Source organism: Tupaia chinensis, unplaced genomic scaffold, assembly GCF_000334495.1.
Source record: "Tupaia chinensis unplaced genomic scaffold, TupChi_1.0 Scaffold000276_2, whole genome shotgun sequence".
Classification (NCBI taxonomy): domain Eukaryota; kingdom Metazoa; phylum Chordata; class Mammalia; order Scandentia; family Tupaiidae; genus Tupaia; species Tupaia belangeri.
Genome location: NW_006159759.1, coordinates 338,589 through 357,173, shown reverse-complemented (window position 1 = coordinate 357,173; position 18,585 = coordinate 338,589). Strand labels below are relative to the sequence as shown.

General features: G+C 44.5%; 1 protein-coding gene across 1 annotated transcript in view; it reads right to left on the bottom strand.

Annotated features, from left to right (window-relative positions):
* Positions 1-7,586, bottom strand: part of MMP8 (matrix metallopeptidase 8) — a 12,299-nt gene extending 4,713 nt beyond the window's left edge. The window contains exons 1-5 of the mRNA XM_006150090.2: positions 7,369-7,586; positions 4,556-4,800; positions 3,719-3,867; positions 3,506-3,631; positions 2,159-2,320 (exon numbers count right to left, since the gene is read on the bottom strand). Coding sequence (XP_006150152.1) covers positions 2,159-2,320; positions 3,506-3,631; positions 3,719-3,867; positions 4,556-4,800; positions 7,369-7,479 — 793 coding nt within the window. The 5' untranslated portion in view covers positions 7,480-7,586. The remainder of the gene's footprint in view (positions 1-2,158; positions 2,321-3,505; positions 3,632-3,718; positions 3,868-4,555; positions 4,801-7,368) is intronic.
* Between the last annotated feature and the right edge of the window lie 10,999 nt (positions 7,587-18,585).

Sequence of the window (18,585 nt, the reverse complement as noted above, 5' to 3'; positions counted from 1 at the left end):
GAGAGAGAGAGAGAGAGGGAGAAGGGGAGAGAGGGAGAGGGAGAGGGGGAGGGAGAGGGGGAGGGAGGGAACATGAGAAATCAACCTCCAGAGGAGATGGCTATGCCACAATCCTTTCTCCTCCATTCTCCTCTCAGGATTTTGGGTATGCATGCACACATACCCAGCATGATTTTCAAGACATTGGGTCTGGGACTTGAATCCTGCTCGACCATGAGGGAGTCCAGCACTTTAACCATCACACCACCTGCTAGCCCCTGTTTATTTGTATTTTAGTAAGAGTAAGGCTGACTTGCAGGCTCAGTCCCAGGTTAAATTATCAAGTAGACAGTTGAATTCTGCAACAACCCCCCCCCCAATTGCACATATGCACTAGAGGGAGACAGAAAGAGGGAGAAGTGGAAAATCATTCCTCAAAAGGAATGGCCATGCTGCAATCCCTTTTCTTCCACTCTCTTTTAGGGATTTTGGGCACACATGCACATGTGCCTGGTGTAGTTTAAGTCGCCGGGTCCAGGACTCAAACCTTCCCCACCAAAACCCACTGTCAGGAAATAATCTGGTTATTAGTCTTTTACACTATAGCATACATCTAAGTCAAATTTCAGCAGTATCTTTTCTAGAGGTATTTTCATTTTAACGTGTTTTCTCATTGTAGAATAAAGGGCTATACTAATACTTACGGGGGTTCGGAACACTGGTGAGCAAACAAAAGAAATATTTTAGGGTTGTTGGGGGCAGTCGGGGAAGAGAGGCAGTTACAGTAGGGCTCATCATTCCTGGAAATTCTGCTGTCATGAAACGTCCCTTGGTTGTACACTGACATGCTTGAGTCTATAATGCTGTCTCTCCAGAGAGGGGAGAACACTTTTTCCACTTCCGTTCCATTCTGTTGTACTTTGGCCCATTATGTTCATTTCATTACATTCCATTTCACGCCACTGCACATTTCTTTTTTCTTTTTTTTAATTTTAAGAGAGGTTTTTGCTATAGGGTGTGTGCACTCACTGGAAAGACAGAGAGAAAGTGGGAAATCACCCCCTCCCCCCAAGGGAGACAGCCATGCTGCAATCCCTTCTCCTCCATTCTCCTCTTGGGATTTGGAGCACACATGCACACACACCCCGCCTGAGCTTTAAGCTGCCGAGTCCAGGATTGGAACCATAGTTAACTGTGTGGGAGTCCAGTGATGTAACAGTTATGCCATCTGCTGGTCCTGCCACTCCACATTTTTTTTTTTTTTTAAACTCATTCTCTGGTTTCTTATTCTTATAGCCACTGACAGAGCGAGAAGAGATACAATAATCCTACCAAGGCAGTCCCTCTCTTGATGGGGCCAAAGAGCCCATACTCCTCCCTGAAAAGTATCAATGATGCCTTTTCACAAGTTTCTTTTCCTCTTTGTACTTTATTTCCACTCCTCTCCTACTCCCATGACAACTATTTTAATAGTTCACTATGTATCTTTTTGTTTGCATGTCTCTTGAAAATGCCTTGCTCTGTCCATTTTTATTTTAAATTTATGTAGGTCCCCATATTGTGTAATTTCACTGATATACTTAATGTATATCATGTTTCCTTCTCACAAAACACAAAGTTTGAAAGCCCAATTTCTGCTGTTGCCATATGTTCATCTAATTCTGTGATTTTAACCACAGCGCATTACTCCAAGGACACATCCACACATTTAACCTAGATGTTCTCCTCCTAATAGACCCACCTCAAGTGCCTTCCAGCTTGTACTGCCTCACGCAAGACTACAGTGAGCAGCCTTGACATCACGAGTACATGTCTCTTTACGGATCTATGGGAGGATCTAGCCATCGAGGAATAAGAGTGGTTTAGGAAAAGGGATTGTCATGTCTTTGTGGAATATATGAACCTGGAAAGCATAGAAAAGGAAGAAAAGGAGAAAAGAGTCCCCACCATCTGGAGGCAATGACTGACAACCATTTTGGCACATTTCTTCAAGGCAGTGACAGACGCTCAGCCCGCCAGGCCTCCTCGGCTCACGCTATGCTACTGGTGACTTGCGGAGTTCAGCGTGAGTTTGCAGAGGACAGACAGAGAGGTCAGGAGAGATGCTCAGATGCTGGGTCTGTCGGGAGCCCGGTCCCACGTCCCACCGTGTACTGCAGGGTCCTCCAGGTGACCTTACCATAGATGGCCTGGATGCCATTGATGTCATCTTGAGGGAGCGTGTAGGTGGTGGGATCTCTGAAGGCATAGTTGGGGTACATCAAGGCACCAGGGTCCGAGGAGTGAGATAGCCCCAAGGAGTGTCCGAATTCATGAGCAGCGACGAGAAACAAGTTGTAATCTGAAATGCGAGCATGCGTGGTGAGCGGTTCCCCGAGGTTGTAGAAGAGCTCGAGGAACACAGCCTTCAGTCCGAAGCTGCCTGGGGAAACAGCCCTTCCCATGCCACCTGTTTGCTGTTATTTTTAAAAAGTGCTCTTGGCATAGTGTCACTCCATGGACTTGCAGAACACCACACGGTCTGGACAGTCCCTTTCTCAGTTCTGTCATTCCTTTAGGCAGCTCAGCTCGTCTTATTATGATCCTTTTCCTGAAAGGAATGATTTGTTGCTTGGGCGCACACCTTTGAAAAGGAACTCCATGAAAAGATGAAGTAATTAGATGAAAAAACATGGCTGCTTTTCCCCACTTTTTTTGAGGACTATTTCTAAATACAAATTTCACAACTCTGAAAGTAAGACCCTTTCAAACATCAGTAAATTTCAGAAAACTTAAACCCTAAAGCAGTGTCAGGGATATTTCCTGTAAAGGACCAAAAAATTAAGTAGTTTAGCCTTCCTGGGCCAAATGGTTTCCATTGCAACGACTTAGTTTTGCCATCATAGAGTGAAAGCAGCTGTGAATGACATGGAAACAAACACACACGGCCCTGTTCCAGTAATACTTGGCTTACACAGCGATCAGACAGGGTTTGGCCATGGTTTTTAGTTTTCTGATTCCTGCTCTAGGATATAAGGTCACTAATTAGCTTCAGGATTAAAATTTTTTTTTTTTAAATTTAAAATTTTTTTTTTAAATTTTAAATTTCTGCCACAGGGCATGTACACTTGCAGGAGAGGGGGATGGAGAGAGGGGAAAAGAGAGTGAGAGTGAATCAGAGAGGGAAAGTGAGTAATCATCCCCTAGGGAGATGGCCACAACATAATCCCTGTCCTCCATGCTCTTCCTGGGATTTTGGACACACATACATGTAGGCCTGGCATGAGTTTCAAGCCACGAGGTCTGAGACCTGAACCACAGCTATGTGGGAGTCCAGTGCCTTTAATGATCATGCCACTTGCCCAGGTTCAGGATTTTTTTTTACAAAACCTATAGTGAATTAGTATCTTAAGGTAGTAAAACATTCAAATGTTCCATCAGCTTGTGTGAATTTGAAATGTTCCAGTACCCTGTCTCTGTGTCCACATTCTAATGTGGAAAAGATGAATTCGAAAGCTGCATATAAACAGAGCCTTGGTTAACTTACTTATAGAGCTTGTGGTCCATGTTTCTTCTGCATCAAAATGAACATCTCCTCCAATGCCCTGGCCTGGCTGAAAGGCATGAGCAAGCACCCCGTTAGGCCCATCAAATGGAGAATTGTCACCATGATCTGAAATGACATGGCTTGTATTAGGTCCTGGCTGAGTCTCAGGTTAGCCAGAGTCAGCAAAACTGAGCCTAGTGGCTTTGAACTTACCTCTGTGGACAAAAGCGATCTTGATGTCTGCTTCTCCTTGCGAGAGCCTCAGGAAGGTCAGGGGTGAGGCCGCACTCCAGACTTGGAAGGCTTTCTCAATAGCTGAGTGCACATCAGCCTCGGACAGCTGTGGGGTATAGTTTATAATCCTTGAAAATGAGAAGGAGCGTGAAGGGTTTGTTATTGTTTGGAACAGCAGTCCATCAATGGATTGAGTTGCTCTGTTTCCGAGTGATCTATGAGCTGGGCTAACTCTGGAGAGGATGTGAGGGGAGAATGATGTCTCGGGGTTGAAGACAGATGTGGGCTCAGGACAAGTTACTCCATGTCTTTAAAGCTCAGTTTCCTTCTTCATAAAATGAGTATAATAAGATTATATTTCTTTCATGGAGCTGTTATGGGGATTAAATACATAGAAAGTATTTACTTCACTACTTAGTAAAGAGTAGTATTCCATGAAGATGAGGTAATATCATTGTTACTATTAAGATGTATGAAAGGTGGGATTAGGCTCTCTCCGGCAATGATTAACCATGTTTTGGGTCCTACAGTGAGTGACTGGAGGACAGCTTACCATTGCCATAGTTCTCTTTAAATGATTAGGGAAGATAGACAAAATTGGCAGGTTTTAAAGCAAAAAGAACTCATAGGATTTCTACTCTTTGATGTACATTCAAACTTGACTTCTTCATTAATCGTACTCACTCATACTCCACAAGGGCACACACATTTACTTATTTGTCCCTGAGGTATCCCAAGTCCTAGGACAGTGTCCAACATACCATCAGAGCTCAGTGAATACTGGCTGAGTGAGTTCGGAAACTCTACAAGTATTACCTGTAGGTCAGATTAGTGTGTTTCCACTTGGGGTTTCCTGGGGTTAACATAAAGTCACCATTGTCTGGCACTCCACAGCGAGGCTTCTCCATCATCTCCAGGGTTTCCGCATCTGGCTTCCCCGTCTCATTCAACCCAAAAAATCGCTGCATTTCTTTAAGCTTCTCAACAATCAAACTAGCGCTGTTCTTCCTCGTGGACCGATGTAGGGTGCTTGGTAATTGGTAGAAATGTTCTAGGTATTTCTGGACAAAGACAAACACATAGGGCCCTGGCTGTGTAAATGCCTTCAGGTTTCTGGGCATTCTGTGATCCTTCCTAAATTCCTGCAGAGGTCGAGCCAGAACAGCCACAGGAACAGTAACACGAATTGGTCGGTTGACTTTGAGAAACAATGTGTATTAAAATGAATAGTCTCTCCATCCAGTGCTCCAGTAAATGCTTATGTATAAAAATAGTTGTCTGGTAAGAGATGAGGACCAAGTCATATGTGCAAAATATAGTCAAGATTCTGCTTCTCCTTTTTTAAACATGGGGGGAGGGAGGCAAAGATGAACACTCTTGATGAGTCTTGCAATGCTATGATCCCCACCCTGCCCAGCCCTCCAGTTCATCAGGGTCTTAGGCACCAGTGTTCATCCCTGGTGTGTTCCAGGTTGCCTGGGCCAGAGACCCACACCCTTGGCCAGCCAAGTGGGTGCTAACACTGCAGTTCAAAATGTCACCAACTGTGCCTCTGAACCTGGGCCCTGGCTTTCTTACTTTTACCAAAAAAAATTAGAACTCACATTTATTGATTTCTCGTGAGGTATTAGTTTTGCTGATACAGAATTTCTTTTTTAATCCTCTTTTCACTACCATGGAGAAGGTTTAATCATCTTCATAAAGAATGGGAGGCACAGAGAAGTAAGGAACTTGTCAAGTGTTGACCCAGGTCCCAACTCACCATGACCCCTCTCAGACGAGAATGGGAATTTCAAAAGAACCACTCTAATGATGTTCTGAGGTGACAGTGGCAACACTGATGTTAGCATTTTGTTCACCAAGGTAGCTTTGGCAAGGGCCGCTACTCCATTGGAATTTGAAGGGAAAGCTCTGAGGAGAGTTAACTAGTCAACTGTAAGACTTCTTTTTTTTTTTTTAATTGCCAGAGGGGGTCATGCACGTGACAGGAAGCCCCCCCCCCCCAACTGTGGTCACACTGCAATCCTTTTTTCCTCCATTTCTCCTTCTTGTGAGGATTTTGGACAATTGTGCATATACACCTGGCATATTTTCAAGTGGTCAGATCATGATTGGCCATGTGGGATCTGGCTCCCTTAACTACTGTGCTACAAAGCTGGCCGAAGACTTCTTTCTCACCTTTTGCAGCCTGCAAACACTGGCACTTGGTCGGTGTCATAGGACAGAGCATTTGCTTGGGGACCTGAGTTCAAATCTCAGCTCTGCCATGGATTGTGAGTACTTGGACACATTACTTACCTGATGTAAGGGTCACTTTTATCTCTGAAATGGAAATAATAATTCCCTCCCCATAGGCTGGTTGTGAGGATTAAATGAGATACACTTTGTGAAATGCTTGCTAGGGTCCCTTGTACAGAGAGTTGGCACTCAATGGACATTAACTATTAACCCAGAGTCACTATGAACATTGCAAGAGATACCAAAGGGAAAAAAAGGAAATGAAAAATCAACATGAATAATACTTTTCTAAAGTGGTAACACAAAGGAAATTGTGCATGAAAATTTGTGATTTGTATTTCTTAAAAATCTGGTCGGATATTATATTATGAAACAGTGGAGAAAAAAGCTGTTGGTTCTGTTTTTATAATGCTTCCAATAGTTTATAACAGCCTACAATCTGGTGCTGAGAAATCTGATTGTACTATGAACTAATTTCTAGTTTCTTATAATCTCTTGTCCTCACAGGCTCTTCTACAACCAGATTTGGGGCCACAGGGAAATGTCCATGCAGGACGTATGAGACATGCAGATAGACTGGAGGGGAAAAATCATAAGTGAGAAAATCATTACTTTTTTCTTTTTTTTATAAGACAGGATTTTGCTATAGGGTACATGTGCTTGTCAGAGAGACAGTGAGAGAGACAGAAGGTGAGAGAGAGAGACAGAAAGCGAGAAATCACCCCCCAGGAGGGAAATCACCCCCCAGGAGGGATGGCCATGCCGCAGTCCCTTCCCATCCATCTTCCTCTTGGGATTTTGGGCATGCATGCACACGTGCCTCATGTGAATTTGAAGCCTCCGGGTCTAGGACTTAACCATGGTCTACTACATGGATATCCAGAGACATAACCATTACGCCATCTGCTGGTTCCCAAAATCATTTTGTTTTTATAAGAAACACCATTCCACTGGAGGCAATCCTGCAGCAGTATTTCCCCAGGCCTTGCAATTCCTTCTTGTTTTTATGTCCCACAGGTGACCCAGTACTTGCCTCCAAATCACTGAAAGGCTATTTTCTTTCTTTCTTTTTTTTTTTTTTTAAGAATTATTTATCTAATTTTATTCATTCATTCATTCATTTTAATTTGACCAGAGAGAGACACACAGAGAGAGAGAGAGAGTGAGAAAGTGAGAAAACAAGCCACCAGGCCTGGGACTCAAACCATGGTCAGCCATGTGGGAGTGTCCAGAGCCTTAACCACCATGCCACCTTCTGGTTCCCTGAAAGGCTATTTTCAAGCAACTTACACAAATCTTTTCTTTCAGGTTGTTTTGACTAAAAAGAGAAAACAACCCACACAAGTTTCTAATACTCAACAAATCAACCACCCACCAGATAGTTAATTTACCTGAACAACTTTCATGTGCTTCTCCTCGAGGTCTTTGGAAGATGCAGGAAAGGCCTGGGAAAGCTGCAGGTGGAGCAGGAGCAGAAATGGAAAAGTCTTGAGGGAGAGCATCTTTCCTCCCACCACGACCTCTCCTGGCCTTTTCTGCCACCCCGGGTAGCCCTTTCCTGATGGGGACAGAGGGTCACAGCATTGTGTGCCATGCGTGGCTCTCCTTCGGTCCCTTATAAAGCCATGTCTTAAACAATTGCTGCATCAGGAGTATGAAGCAACAGAGCTTAAAAACACTGACAATTTTGCAATTTTATATTGTCATTTAGTACCCAAAATATGGGAATCTTTCAACAGAAAAAAAAGCACAATTTGTTACTCTTTACTTTTGGGGTTTAAGTTAGTTATTTATTTTTGCAAAATTGTCTGATCAAGGAAAAAGAACAGGAGATTAATTCTGAAGTTATAGGCTTACATTTCCTGGCTATATGAGATGCTGAAGTGGTATTAACTAATGCTGGGGAATATTATTGCTTTAATGCAGATACCTTTGGACCAAGGAGCCCCACTAGAGAATCTCTGTATTTCTCCATCCTCACCCTGTGTGAGGAGGTCATGTGTCTGAGCATTATGGTGGATTGTTAGAAAATGCCCAACCTTGGGACCAGCAGGTGGCATGTTGGTTAAGGTACTGGACTCCCACATGGCCAACCACAGTTTGAGTCTCAGACCTGGTGGTTTGAAAATCATGCCAGGAACATGTGTGTGCATGCACAAAATCCCAAAAGGAGAATGGAGGAGAAGAAACTGCAGCATGGCCATTTCACCTGGGGGGAATGATTTCTCACTTTCTCTATTGCTTTCTCTGTCCCTCTCTGGTGAGCACATGTGCCCTATGGACCAATGAATGAATGAATGAATGAATGGAGAAAGAAAAAGGAAATATACAATCTGTCATCTGGATTTTCCATAGAAAGGATGATGATAATAATAAACATTCTTACACACAGAAGCTGAATAGTTACAATATGCTGGACATTCATACTGAACAGATATTACCTCTGACCATCTTTATGTAGCAGGGAAGGGAGATGCTATTTCCATTTTGTGGGTAAAATGCAATCCAGAGAAATTAAGATGAATTGTGCAAATCACACACTTAGTGTGTGGAGGAGCCAGGAGTCACCCCCAGGTGGTATTAGAGGGACTGAGCTGGCCATTGGACTCTGGTGTACTGTCTCCCACTTGCCTTGGGCTGGCCCATGGGATCTGAGCTCTAGACCTCAACAACCACAGCAGTTTGGCTTATATCCATAGAGGGGAAGATAAGGGAGAGAAATGAAATGGCTTATATATTCCTAGGAGGATAAGAGGCTGAGAGAGGACTTCCTGCCAATGCGGCTACAGAGGCGACTCCTGGGAACTCTCTTCAAATCATGTGACCTGATCTCACTTATTTGCCTCCATATGCATGTAGATGACCACACACAGACTTTGTGCATATTAATGTGTGTGCGTATGTATGTACGTTCTACAAGGACAGGAAGTCTGGTGTAAAAAGTACACCTATCTTGGGACCAGCAGTTAGCGTAATGGCTATGTCGCTGGACTCCCATGTAGTCGACCACAGTTCCAGTCCCAGACCCTCCTGCCGGGCGCGTGTGTGTGCGTGCCCAGGATCCCGAGAGGAGAATGGAGGAGAGGGGATTGCGGTGTGGCCATCTCCCCTGGGGGGTGATTTCTTGCTTTCTATCTCTCTGTCTCTGTCTGGTGAGTGCATACACCCATAGCAAAAACCTCTCAAGGAAAACAAAAAAAGTAAAAAGTGCACCTATGTGCACATGTGATATATAATGTATATTAATGTGACACCCCTCTAGATGTCTCTCAGGAACTTTGTAAATAACCCGGAAAAAAGTGTGTTTTGGTTAGACAAACCTGGACAGCAGATTAACGTTCGTGAGGTAGATGACAGCATTCCTTCGGTAAGCATTCCCAGCCACCTACCACATACGCACTGCTGTGGTGAGTACTCGATTATGGAGATGAGCAAATAGAGGTTCAGATGAAGTGCTGAGGGAGTCTGGAGGAAAGAGCAACAGTGGATAAAGGAGAACCAAGGAAAGCTTCAAGAGAGAGGTGGCCTTTGAAGTGGACAATGAAACAGAGGTAGAATGTAGACATGCAGAGATGTGGCAAGCGCTTGCATGTGGTAGCTTTTCCCTGCTAAGTGAAGTTGTTCTAAGATCATGGCCATGTTAACGCCCTCTCGGTGTACAAGTGAGCATTCCACATCAGGCCTTTAGCAAAAATATCCCCGTTACGGAATGAAAAGTGCCTAAATACTGGTCGGTTTTTATGTTGAGTTACTTGATACATTGACTTGTTCAGAAGGTTTATGAGCACATAATTGACAAATGAGTTAGAGGAGAATCCAAAATGCCAGTAAAGTCAGTACTTTGGTGTTTGTGTAAGTATTGTTAAAAAGTGGAGTGATTGGGTCTGAATCGCTGACAACCAGTCCAGCCTGGAGCAGCGGTGGAGAAGGCTAGAGTTGTTTTCGGAGCCTCTGGCTTGTACTTTCTGACTCTCTTCCCCTCACCTGGCTACTGCCTGTCTCCATGGTGTCTGTGCCTTACCTGTTGTGGTGCTCGGACCCAGAGTTCTCTCAGGCCCTTGACCAAAAGATCAATTATCAGTCACTTATTACCTCAGTGCGACTTTGTCGACTATCTGCCTTTTAAGCAGATTTCTTACTAGAAAAAAACCAAGCAAACAAAATTTTAAACTTGAAGGCCTTGTTTCCTATAACACGAATTTCAGGGCAAATTAAGTAGAAGAAATTTAGTTTTGAGCAGAGAAAATGCAAGGATCTTTGTCTCCCTACTCGTAACAGGGTACCACCCCTCACCTTTCCTGTAGGCATTCTCTTTTCTCAACACCTGCAATGCTGGTCCGCAGCAGGCAGAACAAACCATGTTTTTGTAGCTCAGTTGCTTTTTTAGGCCCAAAGACATGAAACCGATGGCATAGATATAGCCTATTTTCACCTTACTTATAAAAAATAGGTCCAACCAGCTGGGGTGGGCATGTGTACCTGAACCTCGCAGGATGAGGGGTTTGCCAGTGGGGACGGACAGTTAGTGGAGGGCGTGGCAGGCACTCAGTACAGAAGCCAGTGCGGTATATGCTCATCTGGGTCCCGTACCAAGGCAAAATGTCTGCATCCTGCCTCTTTTTATTTTATATTTTTGGAGAGGTTTTTGCTGTAGGGCACATGAGCTCACTAGAAAGAAAGAGATACAGAGATATAGAAAGCGAGAAATCACCCCCCAGGGGGGATGGTCACACCTCAATCCCTTCTCCTTCATTCTCCTCTTGGGATCTTGGGCATGCACACACACACACCTGGAGTGAGTTTAAGCCACCGGGTCCGGGACTCGAACCACAGTTGACTACATGGTAGTTCAGTGACATAGCCATTACGCTAACTGCCGGTCCCTGCACTCTACCTCTTTGAATTCTAGCGATCAGGGTACCTGTGGATGTCTACGTGGCAAGTTCACAGGATAATTGTTGGGGCCAGCTGTGGTGGAGGATAAGGGACCTGTGGAGTTTAAAGTAAACTATATAATTGGGTTCAAACTGTAGCCCTGATACTGCTGACTTAGGCAACTTTTGGCAAAGCTTCTAAGTTCTTCTGAGGCCCAGCTGCCACATCTGTCCAACTGGTGCATTCGACCTCTCTCTTGTCTAATCTCAGATGGATTAGATGAGGTGTGCAAACCCTGCTCTTCTTCATGTTATGAATGTGATAAAGTTACTGCCACATTAGTGCAGGTGTCCATTCTGTGAATGAGTCAGCAACGGTGAAGAGTTCCTCTTTTCCAGGAAGAGAAGTGCTTCAAAGTTAAGTCACCAAATGGTGAAGTAACTTCCACAGGAGCCACTTCCTTTAGTAACCACTGTTCAGGTTAGCCAGGGGACCTGTGTGTGACTGATACCCTTCACACACGGTATACATACTTACTTAAAAAAATTATTATTATTTAAAAAAAATGCTACAGCGCACATGTGCTCAGCAGAGAGAGAGACAGAGAAACAGAGAGAGAGAAAGTGAAAATGCAAGTTGTCAGATCCGAGACTTGAACTGTGGTTGGCCATATGGGAGTCCAGTGCCTTAACCACTGTGCCACCTTCTGGTCCTTAAATGCTCATGTTTAAAGCTCACAAACCATCATGGGTTAGACTCTGCTGAGCTGGTGATGTCTACCATCCGCTGAGGGGAACATGTGCAGTAAGTGTCTGTAGGATTCTGTGTTACAAGTGCATTATTCATTATCTCCCTAACATAACAACCCAAAGAAGTAAGATTATCCCCATTTTAAGGTTGAGAAAACTGAGGCTCAGAGGTATGATTCAAACTTATCTTTCCATTTACCCTTCTTGTAATCCCCTGTATTTTGTCAGTGAGGGAAAATTCAAAATAAGGTGCTTTTCAGCCTTGGCTCCACAGCAGGATCGGAATTAAAAATACAAATATGTGGACTCTCTCATGCCCTGTATGCTATGTCCCCCTCCAGAGTCCCATGTTGGAATCCAAACCCCCAGTGTGATGGTGTTAGGCAGTGGGGTTCGGGGAGGTAACTAGATCATGAGTGTGGAGTTCTCATGAATGGGATGTGTGCCCTTATAAAAGAGACGCCCGGGAGCTGCCTCACCCCCTTTCCCCCTTGCTACCCTGTGAGGACGCAGTGAGAAGTCAGCGGTCTGCAACCAGGAGAGAGCCCTCTCCAGACGTGAGCACGCTGGCACCCTGATCTCAGACTCCCAGCCTGCAGAACTGTGAGAAATAAATGAACTTCTGGGAAAACCAAATCAGCTTCCACATAAGCCTGAACTCGGTGGCATTTCGTTCTAGTAGCCTGAACTGGCGGGGACAGCTCCACTCCAGCCACCGAGTCAGACTCTGTTCGGGTGGGACCCAAACACACACAGTTATAGAGAGCATTCCAGGTGACACTGAGAATGAGTTGGGAAACTTTACAAGGGGATAGAGAATAAATAAGAGAAAAATAAACAAAACGCAAACTTTCCATGTTGCTCTGTGTTTCTGGAGGCGGGGCACTGCTGACTGGATGTGCCGAGACTTTCTTCCCTCCCCAATCAGTCCAACTCGACAGCTAGGTGTCTCTTCTAAATCTTCCCCAGGCTTGATTTTCTAACCTCACACCCAGCTATTACCTCCTACTTAATGTGAATTACTTGATATTCTCTCCTTTCTTTCTTTCTTTTTTTTTTTTTTTTTTCTTTTGTGGGGGTGGAGGGAGAGGATTTTTGGCTATAGGGCACGTGCGCTCCTTAGAGACAGAGAGACAGAAAGTGAGAAATCACCCCCCAGGGGGTATGGCCACACCACAATCCCTTCTCTCTTCTCCTCGTGAGTTCTTGGGCACGTACACACATGCGCCTGGTGTGAGTTTAAGCTACTGGGTCTGGACTTGAACTGCAGTCAACTACATGGGAGTCCAATGACATAGCCATTATGCTAACTGCTGGTCCCAAGATATTCTCTCCTTTCTAGAAGGAGTCTCCAGTTTCCCTTGCCCAGGCCACTGATCAGAGTCCTCTCATGTGTCCATGGATCTGTGTCTCTACACCAGAACCTGTTCTCCTCACATGTTCCCCTAACTTTTTTCCTTTCCACTTATTGGTTCCATCCCTTCTACCTATAGGCTTTCTCTATTAGAACAAAATAAACCAAGCCAAACTCTTCTCTCTACCCAAAAGTCACCTAAGTTACTGTCCTTGCTTTTTCCCTCTCAAATTTCTTGGAAGCCTAATCTGGGGCCTCAATTTCCTCACACACACGCACATACCTGCTCCTGATCCTGTGCAGCCAGCTTCCACTGGTTTAGGAGAGTGGGAGTTTCAGACCTCACCTGAGGAAACTTGGTCTCCACTAGATAGTTTCCTCTAGTCTTGATCATTGGTTCTCAACTTTTGTTTAACCTAAAAAAACCATAAAGACACTATATATGGTCCCCTGGTGACCATGGCTGATCAACAACATGTATAAGTTTTCTACAGCTGCTGTAACAAATTTCCACAAATTAACATGAGACAAATTTATACTCTTACGTTTCTGTAGGTCAGAGATTGGGCCTGCATCTCAGTGGGCTCAAATCATTTTATCAGTGGAATCCATCCCTTTCTGGGGTCATAGAGGAAAATCATTTGCCTCACTGTTCCCAGCTTCGAGAGCTTTTCTGCATGCCTCGGAATAAGGCCCTCCTCCTCCATCTTGACAGCCATCAATGTCCCCTCTCTCTTGCTTTCCTCCCATGACCATGTCTCTCCCTGACCACAACTGGGAATGGTTATCCCTTTTTAAGACCTTGGTGATTAAATTGCAGCCAGCTGGATAATCCAGACTACTTTCCCATCTCAAGGTGCTGAACCTTAACCACACCTGTAAAGTATCTTTTGCCATGTATAATAATGTATTTACAGGCTTCAGGGATTAGGATGTGGGCATTTTTATGGGCATCACTCTGCCTGTTACCCGCAATAATTCTCAGTAACTGTAGATGGGGGTGGTCAGGAAGTGTGTGGAGAGACTGCATGGAGAAGGGCACTTTACGGCTGTAGTCTGTCTATATGTGGTTTGAAAACCCTTAAGGAGATCATGCCCCATAGATCCAGAATGCCATGCTGTTTCCATGCTGGTGTCTATTTTGACTTTGTTGTTACTTTTTTGTATAAGTTATTGCCATAGGGCAGGCACACTCACTGGAGAGAGAGGGAGAGAACTCAATCCCCACAGGGATGGCCCGGCTACAGTCCCTTCTCTTCCATTCTCCTTTTGAGATCGTGGGCATGCATGCACACCTGGCATGATTTTTAAGCTATCGGATCCAGGATTCAAACTACAGTTGACCATGATGGAGTCCAACCCCTTAACCACTATGCCACCTGCTGCCCCCCCACCCCATTTGACTTTTAATGCTACTATTATACCATGTATTTACTGAACAGCCAATACAAGTCAGGCGCCACAGCGAGTGCCTTGGTAAAATTAGTTTTATGTAGATCTCCTAGGTATTACACCTTTTAGAAGCCACACAGAGGCTGGAGATCAGAGAGGTTAACTGGACCACCTGAGAGATCACACACCTAGCAGGTGTGCAGAGTTTGGGATATAAGTTGGATTTCCTAACTCTGACTCTAAGGCCCTTTCCATTAAATCTCAACAAAGTTTCAGACTGACGCTAACCTTCTCCAGAGTAATATCTATAGTTTATATGTCACAATAAAGTCACAGGAGTATTTCAACTCCTCCTCCTTCGAAAGTCTACAAATGTGGTTGCCTGGCATCCGTGAGAACAGAACCTCAGAGGAACCTGAAGTGACAGCTCAGAGTTCTCACGGGCAGCCAACCTATCTTTAGCTTGTGGAGTAGGAATCTAGAGACCCAGGCTTGACCCCACTCTCTCATTTACTTGACCTTGGACAAGTTCCTTTATCTCTCTGTGCCTCAATTTCACATCCCCGATTGGCCACGTACTTCTGTGGGACCTTGAGTCACCCACTGTTTATCTCTAAGTTTCTGTTTCTTCATGTGTAAAATGATGGTGAGAATCGCACCTGTTACACACACAGGAACGTCGTGATGGTGAAGTGGGAATATGCATGGCAGTTGTCCAGTACATAGTCCAGCACAGGGTGCAAAGTAACAGATGAGCATTGCAATTCTCTGACAGTTATATGTGAAAATAGCTCACGGGGCAGCCTTGGGCTCTAAGAAAGTAATGGATGCAAAGCAATAGATAGATGAGGAAGTTTCATTCAAAGGATTTATTTTATTTTAAATTCGTCTTGTATTTTAAAATTGTGTGTAACATAGGAATTCATGCTCACTTGTAAAACGTAATTTAAAGTAATCAGAAGTACAAGAAGTAAGGGTCAAGTTCCCAAACTCCTGTTTCGCCTCCCCTCTGAAGGCGACCACTGGTTACATGTTGATGTCTCTATCCAGACACTTTTCAATGCTGTAATGCCAAAGATTGTTGTTACTTACAGCAGTTTACAGAAGTATAGTGTATCTCCAGCATAAAACTTCAGACACTCCCAGGTTAGGCTGGTGTAGAGGGAAAGCAAGCGATGACCTTAAATTAAGGCATGGGAAGCTAAGATCTGTCACTCTTGGTTATGGTAGTAAACACAATACCCCAGTAAAACCAGTAGAGGGCGCACAGAGCCCTTTTGGACATTTGAGCTGTTCCCACAGGTCAAAAGTCTTTGAAATAGGACTGTAAAAAATAGATGAACAGTACCTCATTTAGTGAGGAGGAGCCCAGGGTTTGCACTATGCAGGTGAGGTGGAGAATTGTGCATTATAGGCTTATCCAAGGTTATTTCAAGTGGATCGTTTGCTTTAGGCAAGAATACAGCTCAAGAAACTTAAGAGTGGCCACAAAGTCCCGGAGCGCGTGGTTTTGTCCTCTGTTAACAGAACCTCTCAATGCTGTGTGATGGGTAACGGTTTTGGAGGATCTGTTTATCAGTTCCCTCAAATGGCCATCCACACTCTTGCTAGCTCCCTGCTCTCCTGGATAGTTCTGCAACGGTTGTCCTCCTGTAAGTCTCATGGGAACCGCAGGTGGAGCTAAAGCTGAGTGGACTTGGCTTCATGGTGAATTGATAATGCACTGCCCAAGAGAAACAGGACCCCACATGGTGACAGTGTTTTAAATCTTCAGCCTAGTCACCCAGAAACATGCCAGGCACGTGTGTGAGTGCCCAAGATCCCAAAGACTCGAGGCCCGAGGAAGGGGATCTCAGTGTGATTAGACCCTGTGGAGAGTGTCTCTCTCTTGCATGCGCTCTCTCTCATGTGGGTATGTGATTTATCATTAATAAAAAATGGAAACACACACACTCACACACACACACACATACACACACACACAAACCAACAACCTGGGAGTGGGACTACTGGGGTTAGGACATAGATAATCTTATAGCCAGATTTTACTTCACAATAGTTGAACCTACCATAGGGCATATGCATTCATTGAAGACAGGCAGAGAAATCGTATGAGGGAAAATGAGATATCATGTCCCCAGGGGGCATGGCCACACTACAATCCCATCTCCTCCATTCTCCTCCTAGGATTTTGGGCACATACGCACATGTGCCTGGCATGAGTTTCAAGCCACGAGGTCCAGAACTTGAACCACAATCAGCCATGTGGGAGTCCTGTGCCTTAACTACTACAGAATTGTTGAGCATGCATTTATTACATTAATGGCCAGAAAAAAGAATACTTGAGTAAACACATTATTAAAATACTTTGCTATAAGATGGAGGCATTGTTAATCACAAAGCATCTCCAGAAAACCTCTGAGGAGTAATTTGGATGAGTAAAAAAGACCAACCGTGCAGTACTGATTCTCTTTCAGCAATCCCGGTTAGCTCCTGTACTTTTTATTTGCATGATGTAATGTGAAGCCCACCCAGAGAGCTCTGTAAAGAAAACTACCTGGGTTATGAGACCCTTTACCCTAACATCAGGGAGAAGTTCCTAGCTACGGAGACGGCCAGAACAGCTGAGAAGTCAAAGCAGTTTACTCACACTCACGCAGTGAGACTTGGGGAGGCAGAGTTGGTGCTGGCGTGGTGTCTGGTCTTTCTCACTAAGGCCTGGAGACGGTGTCCTCAGGAGGCAGAAGGGCAGTCTCTGTGGCATCTTTGCCCAGTGGCGGATGGGTGCCCAGTGAGGCTCCCTCTCTACACAACCTCATCTGCCCTAGGATGATCTTTTCTTCACCCTATGTCTCCATTCCTAGAAGCAGAGTTTTGTCATCTGCCATCTCAATTTCAGAATGACTATTTTTGTAGTTGTTGTTTATTTCTTGAAAGAGAGAGAGACCTCCAACAGCCTCACCAGGCTGTGACCCACCCCTCAGCCTTCTAGCCACTAGGGTCACAGGTGCTCAGCATGTTCGCACTGACCTGGGAATGAAGCTCTGGCCTCCCTCATTGCTTCTGTATTGTGTAGCAGCACCCTACCACCTTTACCACCAGGGCTGGGCCATACAATAGCTTTTTTTTTTTTTTTTGAGAGAGATTTTCACTGTAGGGCGCGTGCGTTCGCCAGACAGACAGAGAGAGACATAGAGACAGAAAGCGAGAAATCACCCCCCAGGGGGGATGGTCACGCCGCAATCCCTTCTCCTCCATTCTCTTCTCGGGATCTTGGGCACGCACGCACACACGCCCGGCGTGAGTTCTAAGCCACCGGGTCCGGGACACGAACCGCGGTCGACCACGTGGGAATCCAGCGACATAGCCATTACGCTAACTGCTGGTTCCCCATACAATAGCTTTGATCTATAATTCTCTGGTCAGAGCCAAGGCTCAGTAAATCTCTTCCTGATTTAACTTAAAGCTTAATTAGAAAAAAAAAATGTGTGAGGAGGATCACTAACCCCCACTTTAAGGAAGGTCAGTAACTACCCCTCCCACCCCTTATGTGATACATAGTCCATGAGAAGGGTAGGTACTGAAGCTTTTTGTATAACATCCTATCTTCCCATGTAGTTGCTGTATGAATCTGCATAACTCTCATTTTAAACTAAAGATATAAAATTTGAAAATGTGCTCACTATAAGAAAAAACAGTTCCTTTAAAATATCATAGAAAATTGGTACAGTCATTTTGGAAAATCATCTGGCCCTAACTATTACAGCTAAAAACACACATTCCTAAGACCTAAAAGCACCACCGTTGGTTACAAACTCAACATGCTCTAGAATGTTACAGATATTCTATTTATAATAGTCCCAAACTGAAAAACATGTGATTGCCATTCACTATTAGACTGGATAAATTGTGGGAAAATTATTCACCCAATAGGAAATTCTATAGCAAAGAGAATGAATGGTCAAAAATAAAATACAGATGTATTGATGAATCTCATCAACAGTCTGAATGAAAGAAATCAGACATAAAGGTAGATACTACATACTCCCATTTTATTTATTTATTTATTATTAGTTTTAGAGATTTTTGCTATAGGGCATGTGTGCTCACTAGAAAGACAGAGAGAGACAGAGAGACAGAAAGTGAGAAATCATCCCCTGGGGGGATGGTCATGCCGCAATCCCTTCTTTTCCATTCTCCTCTTGGGATCTTGGGCACGCACGCACACGTGCCCGGCA